Raw genomic sequence first — 15,762 nt, forward strand, 5'->3', positions numbered from 1 at the left:
TACTATTAAATTGACAGTCACAGTTGTTGCTAACTTCACTGCCAACATGTAAAATATGTGTGAGTGCTGCCTTAATGCACTTGTTTAATATGCTATAAATGTGAAGATGCATACAGATGCTTAAAGTATAAGGAATGATTAACATCACTTGCCAATTCAACTACAAATGGTTATGCTAAAAATACGCTTTAAAAGGAATAACAATAGTTAGGAGACTTAATATACTTTGAATAACCAAGATCATTACTTTTGTGTATCATTCGTACATTCAAGTGCCTTTGACAGTCAGTTTTTACTTCCTCAAATGAAATTCCAAATTTGTTTCTAAAAAGCACATGAAAGAAAATAGCAAAAATCATAAAACCTAACTGCCATTCTTATCTTCATTCTCCAATCTGTAATCGCTCCCCTGGGTAAAACAAAACACTGTAAAAAGCCTTGACTTTAAAATATATTTTGTGTTGGGGGACATTTAAATGCCTGCACATGGCCCTGGGGATTGACTTTTGTGTCTAGAAGGTAGATGAAACGCTTTGCGGTCTAGTGAAGACTTACAAAACGGAGAGGATCATGTAACTGCTTAGTATTCCACATGTCCTTGTCCATCAAACTCACTTCTGCAAGCATCATCATGCTGCACAATGATTTTTTTTCAAAACGAGGATCTGCTTTTAATATCAGTGGTGGAGACTGTATTTTAAAGACACCTCTCAGCAGCAGACTCAACAGTTTTTGACAGTTAAACTCAGCATCCACATGACTTCAGATACCCTCAGATGCTATTTTAACATGAAATATCACAATATTCTGAGACAAATCAAAAAGGCACATTAACAGTATTATTTTCTTTAACAGTTCCTGTGTCTTTGGGAATAAAACAAAATGCATTAAAAACATTTAAATCTACTACAAAGTTCAAACTTATTACTTCCAGTTCAGAAATTGGTATTTTCCACAATTTCATGTTTGTTATTTTGTGCATTAATAAATTAAAAAAAAAAAAGCCAATGAGAGACGTAAGAAAATCTTACCAAAAAAAAGAAAAAGAAATTCATGCAGGCAAAGCAGGAGCAAAATACCCTATCTCCCAAGCCCCTTCCAACAGCCCAGCAGTGGCCCCCAGGGCAGGACTTACGTGCGTGGCGTGCTCTGTGCTTGTGAGGTCTGCTGTGATCCCTTTCTGAGCGTGGATCTTCTCCCTGCTCTGTGCCTTCTGATGAGACTGCAAAGGATACCAGAGAAGGAGGTGCTTCTGACTGCCCTCCTTCCACTGGAGAATCCACACACCCCTTTCCTGCCTGAAGCCTGCTCCCTTCCGTCTTCTGCCTATCAGAGCAGTCGAAGATCACTTCCACTCGGGGCAGCCCGGTGTCTCCTGCTTCACTTCCCTGGATCACTCTCAACTCTTGGCCACTGGAGATCTGGATTATCTTGCTGGACCTCAGACAAGGCTCCCCTTTCTCATTAGTGGGGACAGAATTTATGTGGACGATCCCGTCATGCTGTAAATTAGGATCTTGGTCAGGAGGCTCAGATTTTTCAGTTCCCAGGAGAGCCACTACAGGGGCACTCGTGCGCTTGTGTCTCTCTTGTGAAAGGGACAGTTGTAGCTCAACCACAGTGCCTGGCCGCCCCGCTTCTGCCTTCTCCCTTAAGATAACCTCCTCTGGTAAGCGTCCACTTTTAGAGTCATACGTGTGAGGAGCCAGGCCTGTTTCTTCTTTTATGCTCCCAGAAAAACCAGCACCACTTGCTTGGTCCTCAGCTAGGGGAGCTCCACTCTTGACCTGGGCGATGTAGAACTCCCTGTACTGGCTCTTTGTGGCTGGTCGAATCTGTAGGGTGGTACTTTCCACGTACCCTTCATGGATGAGACGCTCGTGGTTTTTGTTTTCAGTTTCAGAGTTCAAAGTCTCACTTATTCCACTGGATGGTCTGCACACAGAAAAATCAGTCCAGACAGTTAAATCAGAGTGTGTTACACCTGCCAAAGAACTTCCTGACACTTTTATGATGTCTAATACAGGATACAGTAAAAATATTTCCTCTTAAATGTCAACTGCAACATATTTGAAAACAGAAATTGGCAACATGTTTATATTATTATTTAAAGATCTTCCAAATAAACTTGTCTTTTAAAGCAAAGCAAAAATGCTCACAAAAGGTTATGAAACGGAAATCCATCCTAAATTCAGCTTTTATTTTTTTCAAAGCACAAGTTATAGCTACATGGATGCCCTTCATCTATAATTATTGGGGTGTTTTCAAATAACCATGCTTGTTATAATATGACAAAGCATTTTAATGTCTTATTGACTAAGTTTAGGTCTGGACATTATAAAGTCTCATAAACATATTCAGCAGCTTCAGAGCAATATTAATATACAGATAACTCAAGTAATTCTTTTAGAGGCTGTGCTTTCTTGAAAGGAATGAAATAGAAGCTGTTTTTTTAAGCTCCAATGAGCATGTGTTTTGTAATAAGTGGACCCCAGCCCAGTACTCTTGTGTAAAGAGAAATCCTTTCCATGCGGCAATGAATCATTGAGTCATGGAGTATTTATAATCTGAGATGTCTCCCCTTCTCTACTTGAACTTGCTCTCTTGGAGCATTTTCCTTATAGGATCTCTGAAGTCAAACTGTTCCTTAATCTCTCAGCTAAGGAGCCCACAGCTGTTCACCACAGTCCTTTGATTTTGACCTTTACCATTCCCAGATAGTTTTGCAAATTTGGGTTTGCAAGAAGCAGTGTCAGTTAAGGGTTAAACAACTTCTTGCTAAAACTCTAATTTAAACTCTAGCTGCTTTTAGAAGAGAAGCATCATTCACAGAACAGCTGTAGGAGATGCCTTCATTTCTTACATTTGTAAGTTTTTTAAAGAAGCAGCAGCGCCTATCTTGGCCCCTTTCTTCTTCCCACAAAATGTACCCTAACTAATGCAGGGTCATCAATTGAAGGGAGTGAGCCCCTACTTCTATTCTACTCAAGGGAATTTACCTTTGAATTTAAAATTTAAATTTAAATTTAAAATTTAAGACTAATATTCAAAATAATTACTCCTAACTTTGCTTTTGACTGCATTTAGCAAAACAAAAATAAACAAAACACAAACTAACAGTCAAATGAAATGCAGCTTTCTCTATGCAAATAATCTGTAAAGTTTCCTGGTAATACCAAAAAAAAATTATAATATAGTATTTTTTAAACATGTTGAAAGCAAATTAGATCTTCCTTTTATAGGAAATGATGAATACACTGTATGCAACTGAATTTGAGGGTACCAAAAGGCCAGAGAGTTTTAATTTAGGAAGGCCTTGAGATGGAAGTAGATTGAATCACTTTGAATTATGTTAGCAATCAGTTATGAAGCTGAGAAGAGAAAAGTTTGAATTCGTTCCAGCCTTACACCCTGTAATACAGGCAAATGGGTCAGATAAATGTTAACATTTATTGGTAGCCAAGGTAAAATGGATAGCTGTACATGAATAAAAATCATAAAAGAACTAGAGGTTAAAGCTTTATACCTTAACATGCTCATTTCCATTCAGGGCACATAGGTACTCAATTCCACAATTTATGTGTCATAATTATATGGGTATATATATATAATCATTTAAATGAAATTTACCGTAATAGAGACAATGTTAAAGGAGGATTTTTTTAAGGTAGTCTGACCCAGCTATCTCTGGGCAATAGTCCAGGAAAAGTAAATCGCTTGTCCTCTAGGGATAGACAACAGTTACATGAGTGAGAGAAATATTTAATTCCAGGAAACAATGTTCAGTTACCCAGATTGGTAGTGGTGGTGGTGGTGGTGGTGGTGGTGATGATGATGATGATGATGATGATGATGATTACCTTTGGGCTGATTTTAATTTGAGATTCCATTTTGAATCTCGTCAATTATTTATTTATTTTTTAAAAGGAAAAATAATAATCATGATTCCAGTTCTTAAAAGTAGCAGAGAACGAGTCTATTTATTTCTGAAAGTAAATAGGTACCTAAGACTCAACTTTAAACCATCAAGGACTTTCCCAATGGTAGTCAATCATAATCAAAACAAAAACTAGTAGGGGATGTCTCAGACTACAAGTGTGTTCTGAAGAGACTGGCCTCATTAAATCAGCAAAGACACTACAAGGGAATAAGTTAGAAAAGGTTTTTCTCCCATTTTGGATGTGATTGAACACTTCAGATACCTCAGAGATTGATGCATAATAATGGCCAACCCTGTGACTACACTTGGCAACATTACTGTTAGATCCCTTTTAAAAGCAAATGTCAGCTTTATAAATAAGTAGGATCCCAGGGGCTTAAACACTGGGCTTGAAGGGTAAATATTTAGATGGAAGATTCTGAGACAAATGCTAGATTTCTTTTATTTTCACAAAATTTTGGCCAAAGTGAGTTCACATTTGTATAGAAATGGAATCATATTGAATGATTATCAGAGGGGTAATGCTGTACGTAGTCTTTCTGCAGAGTTAAGGCAAAACCTAGAAGGTTTTGAAATTCTGTGTGAAAAGTCCTCTTGTCTTTCTGAAGGCTGCTCTCTAGGAAGCCAGAGTGTTCCTTTGTGGATTCATTATAATGCCATGGTCAGGGCCTCATTTGCAAAGTTAATGTGGACTATACTGCTATTTGCACATGGTAAAAATGTTGATGCTATAGTTTTTTGTGATTACCCTCATTGTTTTCTTTTGTTTTTATGTTTAAAGTTTACTTCTGCATTTTTAAGCAATTAGGTGAGGAGGGTAATTTGGAGAGATCAAATTGACAAGTGATTTGCATTGATAGTCCAAAAACTAACCATCAGCTTTTGCCCACATCCAAATACTGGTTTTTCTGGCAAACAGAAATTGGACTGCTTTTAAGGGTTTCTTGGTTCTTTTCCTTCTCCTAGGCATCCTCTTTCTATTCAAATAAATATTATACAGTATAACATTGTGACATTTAAAAATTTTAAATTAATCTAGGAATTTTAATTTAGTGATCCTGACCCACCAAAACATCTTGACCTAGAAGTATTATATTCAATATACTGAGCTTCCTAAGGAAGTAGTCTAAAATACCTAAGATTTTCAACAGAGTTCTTGAAACAAAATCTTCAAGTTAATTCTCAATTAACCAGAAAATTCAGTTGATTAGAATTGCCATTTTTCAAACACTATGATTTTTCTGTTTAACTATACTGACCTACGGAGCACCCTTATTTCCCCATAAATAACAATTTATATGGTAGTAGGAGCTATAGCTTTCCCATGTAGCTTCGGGAGAAAATATACATTCCAACGAATCTTCTTACCTTTTGACGAGCATTTGGAGAGAGTCTGTTATGCTCTCCATGAGCTTGACGACTTCTGGGTGGGTGAGGTCTGCACAAGGACTGCCATTGATAGAAACCACTTCATCCCCCTCACAGAGCCCAGACCCGGAGGCTTTGCTCTGGCTTCGGATCTGAGTGGGGTGAAAAAGGAGGCAACAGTTAGAATTATATAACATAAAAAAACGCGCCACTATCTCTGAGAAATTTCTACTTGGGAGAGGTAAATAGATCTTCAGACTGTAAAAGCAGCCCTGAGTTTTAATTTACCTGTTAACCTATAAGACCATCTTAAACACTTTTCACCCGTTACGCACAATTTATTATACACCATAATGTCAACATTTAATTCATAGAATTTTAAGTAAACAGAAAAAAAGGAAATCAAATCTATGGTGAAGGAACTAGAAAAACAGAAGTAAAGAATAGTGAAGAATGGAGGAAGACAGATGTTTAAACTGATTATACGTTAAAAATAATTATTTCACACTGTGAAGCTTGATCCAATAAGAAAGTGGCTTCTCCCATTAAAATAAAATTTAAAAGCCCTTCTCATTGCCAGGGTGGATGGAACACCAAATGTAAGAAGGACATGTAGGGCAGGACAATCAATTTAAGGAGATAGCTGTACAGCTCAATGAACTGACGAAAGCCATCCCAGTAAAATGGGGAAATTAGGCAGCAGGATATTAAGAATTACGTCAGAGGGAGAAATCCTTCATTGAAATCAACTATTCAGGACTTGATAATAAGCAAACTTTAGCAAAAAAGAAAGAAAAAAAAGGGCTTATTTTGCAAAAAAACAGAAACAGCCCTGCTATAAGGATTGCATCATATTCCAGCACAGATTCAGTGGGACAAGAAATGACTGAAAACCTAGAAGAGAACCTTCAGATCCTGGAAGAAGAGAAATTCAGAGGAGTAGAATAGCAACAGAGCTCCCACCAGTCCTTAGTGAAGAATAACATTCAGTTATTCCTGGAGGTTTACATTCTGTATAATTATGATTATGGTAAAATGCTGTGCTGGTTATTATCCGTCTGCCCTTCCAGGCCCATTCTCTACCCTCCCTGGCGCCTCTTTATGGCAGTGGGAGGATTGGCCTGTAGAGACTGCAGTGACCAAGTCCCCTTGCCTGCCAACTCCTGGTTGGATTTGGTCAACGGGAATCCCCAGTAAGAGATCAAAGAGCAAGGGAAATGAGAGGTCAGGGAGGTGTTCTCCCTGCAAGACCTGCTGGGCCAGGATTTGGCAATGGCTTTGCTCCTTGATCTAGACAGTTAGAGCTCTTGTCCGTCTGTCCCTCTACCATGCCTTAACTCTTGTTATATTCCAATAACACACACCATCTCTTTGTATCTTCAGGCCTAAGGGTAATAATAGCTTCCTGCTCTTGATCTCTGGGTGCTTCATTATCATTTGTTGGTTCACTTGAGCCTGCCTTTAGTCCCTGCATTACATTATCTTTAATTACTCCTTTGAACAGGCCACCTATTTCCTGCTAGGACCCTAAATGATACTAATGTGTTTAGATTTCATTCTATAACGTGAATTTAATAGTTCTCAATGAACCATGTATCATGATCATACAATCTCAAATTTAAGAATACTTTAAGATAATCTTATATACATTTTCTACCAAGGGGAATCCCTGTTTGACTATTAAAATTAAGATTCTGAGTCCAAAGAGGCCAAAACCAGGTAAGCAGTGCTTCTTGAAGAATGTTTTCATAGCCAGGCTCATTTCTGATTTGGCATAAAATGTATTTCAATTTATCTCTAACAGATGCCCACAAATTCTTGCTAAGGTCTTAAATGATAATTAATATGCTGACTGAAACAGGTTTAAAGTTTATATCTCCAAGTGCATTTATATTTTAAATGATACTCTTGGAAGCAGAAGCATATCTTTAAGTGCCAAAGCAATGATGCTATTGAAATTTGAAGTGATTCAGTTAGTTTTGTTCTGGGAGGGTCTATCCTTTTAATACTCATTCCTTTTGTTTTGAAAGAATACACTAATTTATTGCAAAAATTAAATGAACTCAATATTTCCAAGGCTATAAGGAAGCAACAAAAGCAATGAGAAAGAGAATTTCACCCAGTTTTGAAAAATATTTGTCTATTGACTGCCAAATATATTTTTTTGTTGTCTTGCATGAAATTATTAAAATAAAGAATCATGAGAGAGTTGTTAATAAGTCAAGAATAAAACAATGCTCAACAATGAACATTTAAATTAGGAATAGAGTTATTCACATTTCATTTAAATTTATTTAATTTTTTTAAATAAAATAAGATTAGGTGGATAATAAAGCATGTTTCTGAAGCATAAAACCATTCATCCAGTGGAGTCAGATGTACTAGAGTACAAACAGAAAATTCATCCTTTTGAGAACCAAAGGGGTTTTATGTTGATAAAACAGATGCGTCATTATACCCTGTACCCCGGGCCCCACCAGGCCCAATCCTGAAGCTGGGGTTCCGTTTATCAGCAATAAGTTGTGTGAGTTTTGAGCAGCTTCATGGGTTTGCAGAGCAAGATGAAAAATTGGTCCTTGGAAAAAAACAAATCCACAACTTAATAGAGCTGCCTATCATCCAAACATGTGTTGCTTGATGGGAAAAGTGCAGTTCATCATTATGCTTGTCAAGTGGAGCTTTTAGTGGTATCCAAATCAGCAAAAGCACTATGGTAGGAGCCATTAGCATTCCTTCAGAGCGTACATTCTGAGGTCAACATTTGGAATCAACTGCTGTGATTGTGTTTAGCTGACCTTTTACATTTGTCTGAACAGCAGGAAATATTTTTTCCCTCAAGAACCATGTTAAATGTGGTGATACTTTCCTTGCTGCAGAGACTTTTCTAAAGGACTACTCTTTCTCCATTTTTAATAGGACTAAACTAAACAAAGGTTATATGCCAAGTCAATTATGCCCAAACATATCCCTTGCAATCACCAACTTCACCAATATGGTTCTGTTCATAGGTGTATTATGAAGAATAAACATTTATTAGGATACAAAAGATCTTTACCTTATATTGTATATAATTATGTATTTTTATAATTTGTATAATTGTGTATTATTATGTATCTGAGTAAAAATTCTATTCCCTGAAAACATTCTTACTTGTTAAAATGAAATACATTGTCAGTAAAAAGAGTAAGTTTGCATGTAAAAATCATTACTATTTATAATGCTGAATCTCTATCAGTGAAATTATCAACCAGTCTTCTCCTCAGGCCATTAATCCTAGATTCATAAAATATGTGTCCTAGTGGAAAAGAACACCAACTCTGATGAAAGAAGACATAGGATTCAATTTTGTGGCTCCAAAGCTTGCTAACTCTCTGAACTTAGATGAGTTACATTACATCCTTAAGCTCTAGTTTTCTAAAGTATAAAATAGAACTAATAAATTTGATCTCTCTAGATGGTTAATAAGGATTAGAAATAATATGTGTTAAGTTCCATGATGCACATACAGCTCATAGAAGTGCTCAAGAAGGGACTAATGAATAAGAATGCATTGACTTCCTACACACACACACACACACACACACACACACACACACACACACACAAACAAAAAGAACATGCCAAGTAAAAAGAAAAACTGTAAAATGTTAGTACTTTGTCTATAAGATGTTTGAAAATATCTGGATTTATTTTCAGTTTTTATCCATATGCTTGGCATTATCTCATCATAATCTAAGATAAACAATGTTTTATCTGTCTTTTCCTCAGTGAGTACACATTTCATAACTGAAATATGGAAGAGAAGACAAGCCTATTTATTGTTTCCCAGCAGAAGTAATAATACAAATATTTAAATATTAGTGGCTTGTTTTTATTGAGCACTTACTATACCAAGCCCTTTACATCCTTAAACCATTTATCCCTATAAAACATTAATGAGAAGTATAAATGTACTTCTACTTGTATGTGTTCAGATGTGCTGTCATTACTCTCATTTTTATGGATCGGAAAACAGAGACTCAGAAAAGTTAGGTACTTTGCCTAAAATCACACAGCTAGGACCAGAACTTGAACACAGGGATTTTGACTCCAGGGCTTGTGTTTTAACCATTACACATACTGCCTACCTAGTCGATAGTCTAAATTCTCTACCATGAGCCCTACAGTGAAGAGAGAGAGGAGTGCAATAACAATTGACCTGCAGTGAGTAAAGTCAGGGAGGAAATGGGAGAGACTAGGAAGAAGTGATAGAAACTTGCCTGGTCAGTCCATAAACCAATGTTGGGAAGGACAGGGTTTTTTTATTTTGTTTTCCTTCTTCTTCTTCCTCTTTTATTATTTTAAGAGTTATATATATGTAATATTCTTTAAAGATTTTTCAATCTTTAATTTTTAATTGTCAATTTTATGACCCAATATGTTACAAATGCAAAATTGAGTAAAACTGTGTTTTGCAAACTGTGATTTGAAACAACATACCTATGTGAGCATGTAATATAACTCCCTTTCTTTGAAAACATTCCCTTAGAGACCTCATTCCACACCTAATACATTAGTCAGATGAGTGAGTTTCTATCCATAAATCCTGTATTCCCTTTCAGTGTCTCTCAATTTAATCAGAGCACAAAACTAAGAGAGATATTGGTAATGTAGATATTTACCAAATACTGTGTTTTATTGTTTACAGCCCCTTGATCCACGTCAGGAAAGATTTATTTTACTGCAACCAAGTGAAAATGTAAAGTCAAGCCTTATTTAGGAAATTTAACAACATTATTTCATTTCATAAACTAAATCTGAGAAGAATGTCAGCTACGCTCATTTAATTTTATGATAAATAATTCCCTGGTAAAATGAAAAAAGCTCCATTTCTATTAACTTATTATTGATTCATGTCCACGTCTTCCAGAACCGACTAGAAAGCAAGTACCAGGTTTGAGTTCTCACAGAACCTTGTACTTAAACTACTTTGTATTGTGTATATGACATATCAAGTGTGTCAGATTCCTGTTAGCGAAACTAAATCTTGTCTCATGGGCTGCATTTTCACATACAGTTCACTGACAAGTCCTCTTGGAAGATGTCAGAGTAAGTGGTAGAACCAAGACAGTCTCCTCTTTAAATTCCACTACTATATGTATTAAAATACATGAAAGAGAAAGAGAAGATAGCATAAATTAACCTGTCTTATGCAGGGCTATTCTTAATCCATAAAATAAAGTCTTGGGACCTGGAGATAACTAAGACAGGATGAAATACATGATCTCAGACAAGTAAAAACATTTTGATGGAAGCTGGAAAATAGTCTATGATCTAGTAGCTCTTTCTGAAGCCCCAGCCCTTCCTCAGTTTTCCACTTCAGGCCTTTGGCAAAACTTCCCTCATACTTCTAAGGCAAAATTTAATAAGCATTCCCTCACCCCAACTGGCTCTTAAACCAAAGACTTAGATAAGTGTGTGTTTATCAGCTGTCCAGTGAAATGGTCAGAATGGTCACTGGAAGGTACAGCAAGAGCAATGATGATGGTTAAAGTTTTAGAAATAAGTAAATAATCCTACTTTTAATGGGCTTGCTTTCCAAATTCTGAACTCCAACCTCAGCCCTTGAAGGGGGGTTTCCTAATAACAAAACTGAGTTTACAAGTTGTTGGGAATTCACATTCACAGTGGTACAATATTTTTGGAAATCAATAGCAAATAGCAATGTAACAGTTTCCGAATGACAAGGCAAAAGAAAACAAGGACCAGAACACAATGGAATAAAAATAATAATAAACCAAGGAAAATCTTAATAGTAGGAAGCAAAAAGCATCTTGGAATTCAGTGCAGAAATTCAAACAGCAAAATGGAAAAAAAAGACTTGAGGACATATCTAGACTATGGGGAAAATAAACAAGAAATATAACCAGTAACTGAGTAAATAAAAAGTCGGAGAATACTGTGGCAAAGAGTTGAATGGATTGCTCGATTTTTGTCCCAAGCCCCCTTGAATGTGCCTTGCGTGCAACAGAAGCTGAGAAGATAAAATAACATTTCCCAGACTCTCCTTCAGCTAGGGCTCTGGGTGTGATTTAATTTCAACAAGCAGGTGTACCTGCGAGAAACTTGCACTTGAAATTGAATTAAATGGAGAGAGGCATTACACTGTGAGGCATCCATCTTGCTGGTGCAGATCTGGGAGATGATTCTCCTCTGGCTACAGCAGTTCTGCTGGCAGTTTCTTAATCCCAGATCACAGCTAAAGTGTGTAATCCTAGACCTAGCACTGGGCCAGCCCAATAGCTTCCTGACCCCTTTAGCTTCCTGATTGTGGCAAATGTTGCCAATCCCTTGGGTAGCCGGTTCTACAGTGTTGTTTGAAGTCATTTCTGGAGGCCCTGCCTAAAGCCTGCCTTTCCAGATCTTTCAACAATTCTGTAAGTACTTCTTATATTCCTTTTCTCCCTAAATTAACTAGAGAGTTTTCTATTTCCTGCAAATGAACCCTGAGCTGATACAGAAAGATAGAATCAAGGGCAAACATAGAAGGTAAAAAAGGACAAGAGCTAAAACAGCAACTATTTCTCAGATACAGAAAAGAAAAAAAGATGGACACAGATGCTGATATCTCAAGACAGACAGGAGAGACAATGCAGGAAAATGCAGGAACTAACACCAGATAAATTGTACGAGGTCACCATCTGCTAAGAATACAGGAGGAAAGGCAGAAGGCGATTAAAACTTGAGGACAATGAAGTTCAGAAAAACCACTGTAGAGTACGTACTAGGAAGTTAATATGAGAGAAATAAAAGCTTTGTGAAGAACTTAGAGGGAATAAAGTAAAATGATTATTAATATGCACTGTTGTTCAGACAAATGTTCTAAAAGGAGAGTAGATAATTCCTAAAATGAAGCGAGGCTTTTCTCCATTAAAGCATTGATAAGTATATGAAGAATTGAATAAGAAATTCAATTATACAAATTGTCTAAAAATAGTGAAAATAATTCTTAAAATGTATATTCAAGTTGGGTCATGGATGCAAATACAAGTAGACACTAGGATTTTTCAGTTATTCTATACTCAATTCCTCAATTCAAACTCAATAACCTGTTTCTCATATTGAGTTTTGAACATTATGAACTTTTCTGCTCTGGTCAGTAATATAGGTCCAGATACTGGGCAAAACGTTTTCCTTTTGGATGATTGTCTTTATCCTTAGGGACCAAGTCACCATAAAAGTAAAAAGCATTCCTGGTAGCAACTTTGGAAAGATTCCTGAAGTAAATAACTCTCTTTAACAGGAATGAGGGCCCTAATCCATGGGGCTGCATACTTAAGAATCTGCATACCAATGTGATTCCACAGGCAGAAACGATGCTGCAATATAACTGCTATGAGCTGTTATAAAGCAGCCACCATGATGCTAGAAAACCAACAAGTACAAATATGGAATGGTATTCTCTGCTCTTCTTTTCTCCCTAAGAATGTAAACATCCCAGCTCTTTCAGAAAAACACTGATGGACCAGAGCCTTAGGTAGGACATGTCCCTGTCTGCTTTTTTGTTGGATTAAATTGTGAAAGATTGCACAGAGGCTTTGAACTATAGGCAGATTCTTTTTATAAATATTTATACAGAATATTTTTTTAAAACTTTTAAAGACCTCATTGAAAAAGCACATGTAAAACCTAAAAGATTAGATAAATAAGTAGTCAGTATAATCAGGATGACTCAGAAAAGAGAGCAGAACTAGAACTCGCTGTTTGGGTTTCTCAAGTCTCTGTTCATATTTATTAACTGCACGCCCAACAGTTAACTAAATGATTATTATGCTGCAGTACCTCATCTATTAGGAATTTAGTTATCTAAAAAACTAAGTAAGCTCAACAGTCTTTTGAGTGGTCAAAATACAATAAAAAAGTTCACTAAAACTTCTACACATCACTGTAAGTGTCTGGGATCATTTTTCAGTCTATTTGCTCAATTTTAAACAATTCTGATAAGCATTTTGTTTAGTTTACAGAAAATTAGAAATGGGGAGACAAACATGCACGCTGTATAAAGATGTCACAGTTCACACACCACCAAAGCAAGGAAGCAAAAGGCAACATTTAAAAACACATGAAAATCTTAAAAAAAAAAAAAAAGACTCAGAATACATTTAATGAAAGTGTAAAAAACTTTCACATGCTCAATGGGACTTAGTGCCTCTGCTGTATTTGAGTAAAATAATGGGCATTAATAATAATGATCGCAATTCATTTAAAATATTTAAATCACCTTAGTAGCCTAATTAGATGCAAAAACACATGTGACATCTTTTAGAAAGAGTACCATTCCAAACAGCTAAAATAGAAGTTTTTTTATTTAAAGGTAAAACTAGGCCTGAGGCATTGTCATATTAATAAAGTGAAGGAACTGGATTAGAATTCATAATCTGAGGTCCTTAATACTTTGCTTGTGTTGGTGTTTTTACTGAAATTGTTTCATTTCAGACACTGAATATGTCTCATGTACCCTGAAAAATGTATCTGTTTTTCCCTACCTCTAGATATGCTCGTGCAGGGGCCGGGAATGTTAATCAAGGACTATGTTCTTTCAGGGAAGGGCCAATTTAAATAACCTCCTCCAAAGTTTTAGTTAACTGGAACTTCAGTCAATCATTAGTATATAAAAATGTGTGACCTAAAGCAGCAATTCTCAAACGTTTTGGTCTTAGGACCCATTTACACTCTCAAAAATAACTGAGTACTTAAAAAATATTTTGTTCTTGTGGGTTCTATCTATTGGTATTCACCATGTTAGAAATAAAAAGATATTTAAATCTTTTGTTTATTAATTTAAAAATAAAATAACAGTATGTTAACACAAATGTTTTATGAAAAATAATCATGTTTTCTAACACTAAGATAATTTGATGAGAATAGTGACATAGTTTTCTATTTCTGTAAATCACTTTAATGTCTGAGCTTAATAGAAGACAGCTGAATTCTCATGCGTGCTTCTGCATTCATTCTGTTGTGTTACATTGTGTTGATTGAAGTGTATGAAGAAGATCTAGCTTCACATAGATAAACAGAAAAGGGAAGAGTATTTTAATAGCCTTTTCAGATAATTTTGGATATTCCTTGATACTACATCAAATTCAGTAAGTGGCAATTTCTCAAACTGCAATGTGGAATCTGAAACCATAGCAATGAACTTTTCATACTTCATTATATTAAAATTCTTTAGTCTGTTTTGCACTTTGCGGTACGCGGGCCTCTCACTGCTGTGGCCTCTCCCGTTGCGGAGCCCACGCGCAGGCTCAGCGGCCATGGCTCACGAGCTCAGCCGCTCCCCGGCATGTGGGATCTTCCCAGAACGAGGCACGAACCCGTGTGCCCTGCATCGGCAGGCGAACTCTCAACCACTGCGCCACCAGCGAAGCCCCTGTTTTACACTTCGGATAGATCTTTAGTCCATCATGATTCTGTTACATCACGCACTAGTCATAGAAAATATTGGTTCACTGAGTTATACAGATCTTCCAAACGTTGACACATTTAATCATACAGTATACAAAATCCCACCTCTTAATCTCATCAGTGATCTCAACAGAGAAGTCTTTAAGTATTGGGAAGCTGTCAAATTCACGGTGGCAGGTGCAACTTTCTAATTTTCCCTCGAAAGCTCGAATACTGTCAGTTGTTTTCCTCGAAGTGACAGGCTCACTTGGCTCATTTTCCAGAAGGTGTCTACTGAATACCCAAGTCTAAATAACCATGGTTTGTCTGTCAGTCATTCTTTAGGTAAAAATGATGTTCCATGAAAAAAATGACTAGTTGAGTTTGCAATTCAAAAAATTATGCACGTGCTTCCTCAACACAAATATTCAGAGTGCTTTACATGTATCCTCATTTTGTCATGCAGAATATTAAAAAGATGTGTGCTCAAGATTTAATAAAATGCAAACTTTTACAGCTTTACCAAGGACATTCTTACATGAAACCAGCATCTTGTTTCTTAAGTCAAATGGTGACAGTGATGAATACAACGACTTCTAGTACAGGTAGGTGTCACTGCCTCAAATGCTAAAGTGTCATCCACCTTTGCTTTTACACCATCAGTGCAAATGTCAACAGAGTGAAAAAAGACAAACAATGTCTTAGTACCATTATGAAAATCATTTAGATATCACAGATCCCCTGAAAGCATCTGAGAGACCCCTAGAGGTCTACAGACTACTCTTTGAGAACTACTCATCTAAAGGGACAGGGATGCGTGATATGCATCTTTGCCCTCTTGGGTATCTGAGTTTGAGAAGAGGAAATTTCATCAAAGGCAATTCAGAGACAAACAAGAGTAAGGTCCAGCCTAGGGAAGAAAGGCTGACAGAAGCCAGGAAGTGATACCTTTTAAAAGCATGTGCTAAGAGAGCATGCCACAACCATGAATTCAGATAAAACATCACTCTGGTGATCTGAGGAAAAGG

The 15,762-nt window shown here is 36.5% G+C and overlaps 1 protein-coding gene and 1 long non-coding RNA gene across 4 annotated transcripts in view; one reads left to right on the forward strand and one right to left on the reverse strand.

Moving 5' to 3' along the window:
* The window catches only part of LOC115857176 (uncharacterized), a 190,033-nt gene that overhangs the window by 146,726 nt on the left and 27,545 nt on the right, over window positions 1-15,762 (forward strand). Inside the window, exon 4 of the long non-coding RNA XR_009563945.1 lies at window positions 15,252-15,339. This is a non-coding gene — a long non-coding RNA (uncharacterized lncRNA). The remainder of the gene's footprint in view (window positions 1-15,251; window positions 15,340-15,762) is intronic.
* SYNPO2 (synaptopodin 2) overlaps window positions 1-15,762 on the reverse strand; it is a 172,367-nt gene that overhangs the window by 33,906 nt on the left and 122,699 nt on the right. For 2 of the 3 annotated variants that reach the window (XM_060298991.2, XM_030863966.3), the window contains exons 2-3: window positions 5,309-5,460; window positions 1,136-1,935 (exon numbers count right to left, since the gene is read on the reverse strand). In XM_060298991.2, the coding sequence (XP_060154974.1) occupies window positions 1,136-1,935; window positions 5,309-5,460 (952 nt within the window). The remainder of the gene's footprint in view (window positions 1-1,135; window positions 1,936-5,308; window positions 5,461-15,762) is intronic. The other variant, XM_060298992.1, reaches the window with a different exon arrangement.

The sequence above is a fragment of the Globicephala melas genome, chromosome 5 (assembly GCF_963455315.2).
Source record: "Globicephala melas chromosome 5, mGloMel1.2, whole genome shotgun sequence".
Taxonomy (NCBI): domain Eukaryota; kingdom Metazoa; phylum Chordata; class Mammalia; order Artiodactyla; family Delphinidae; genus Globicephala; species Globicephala melas.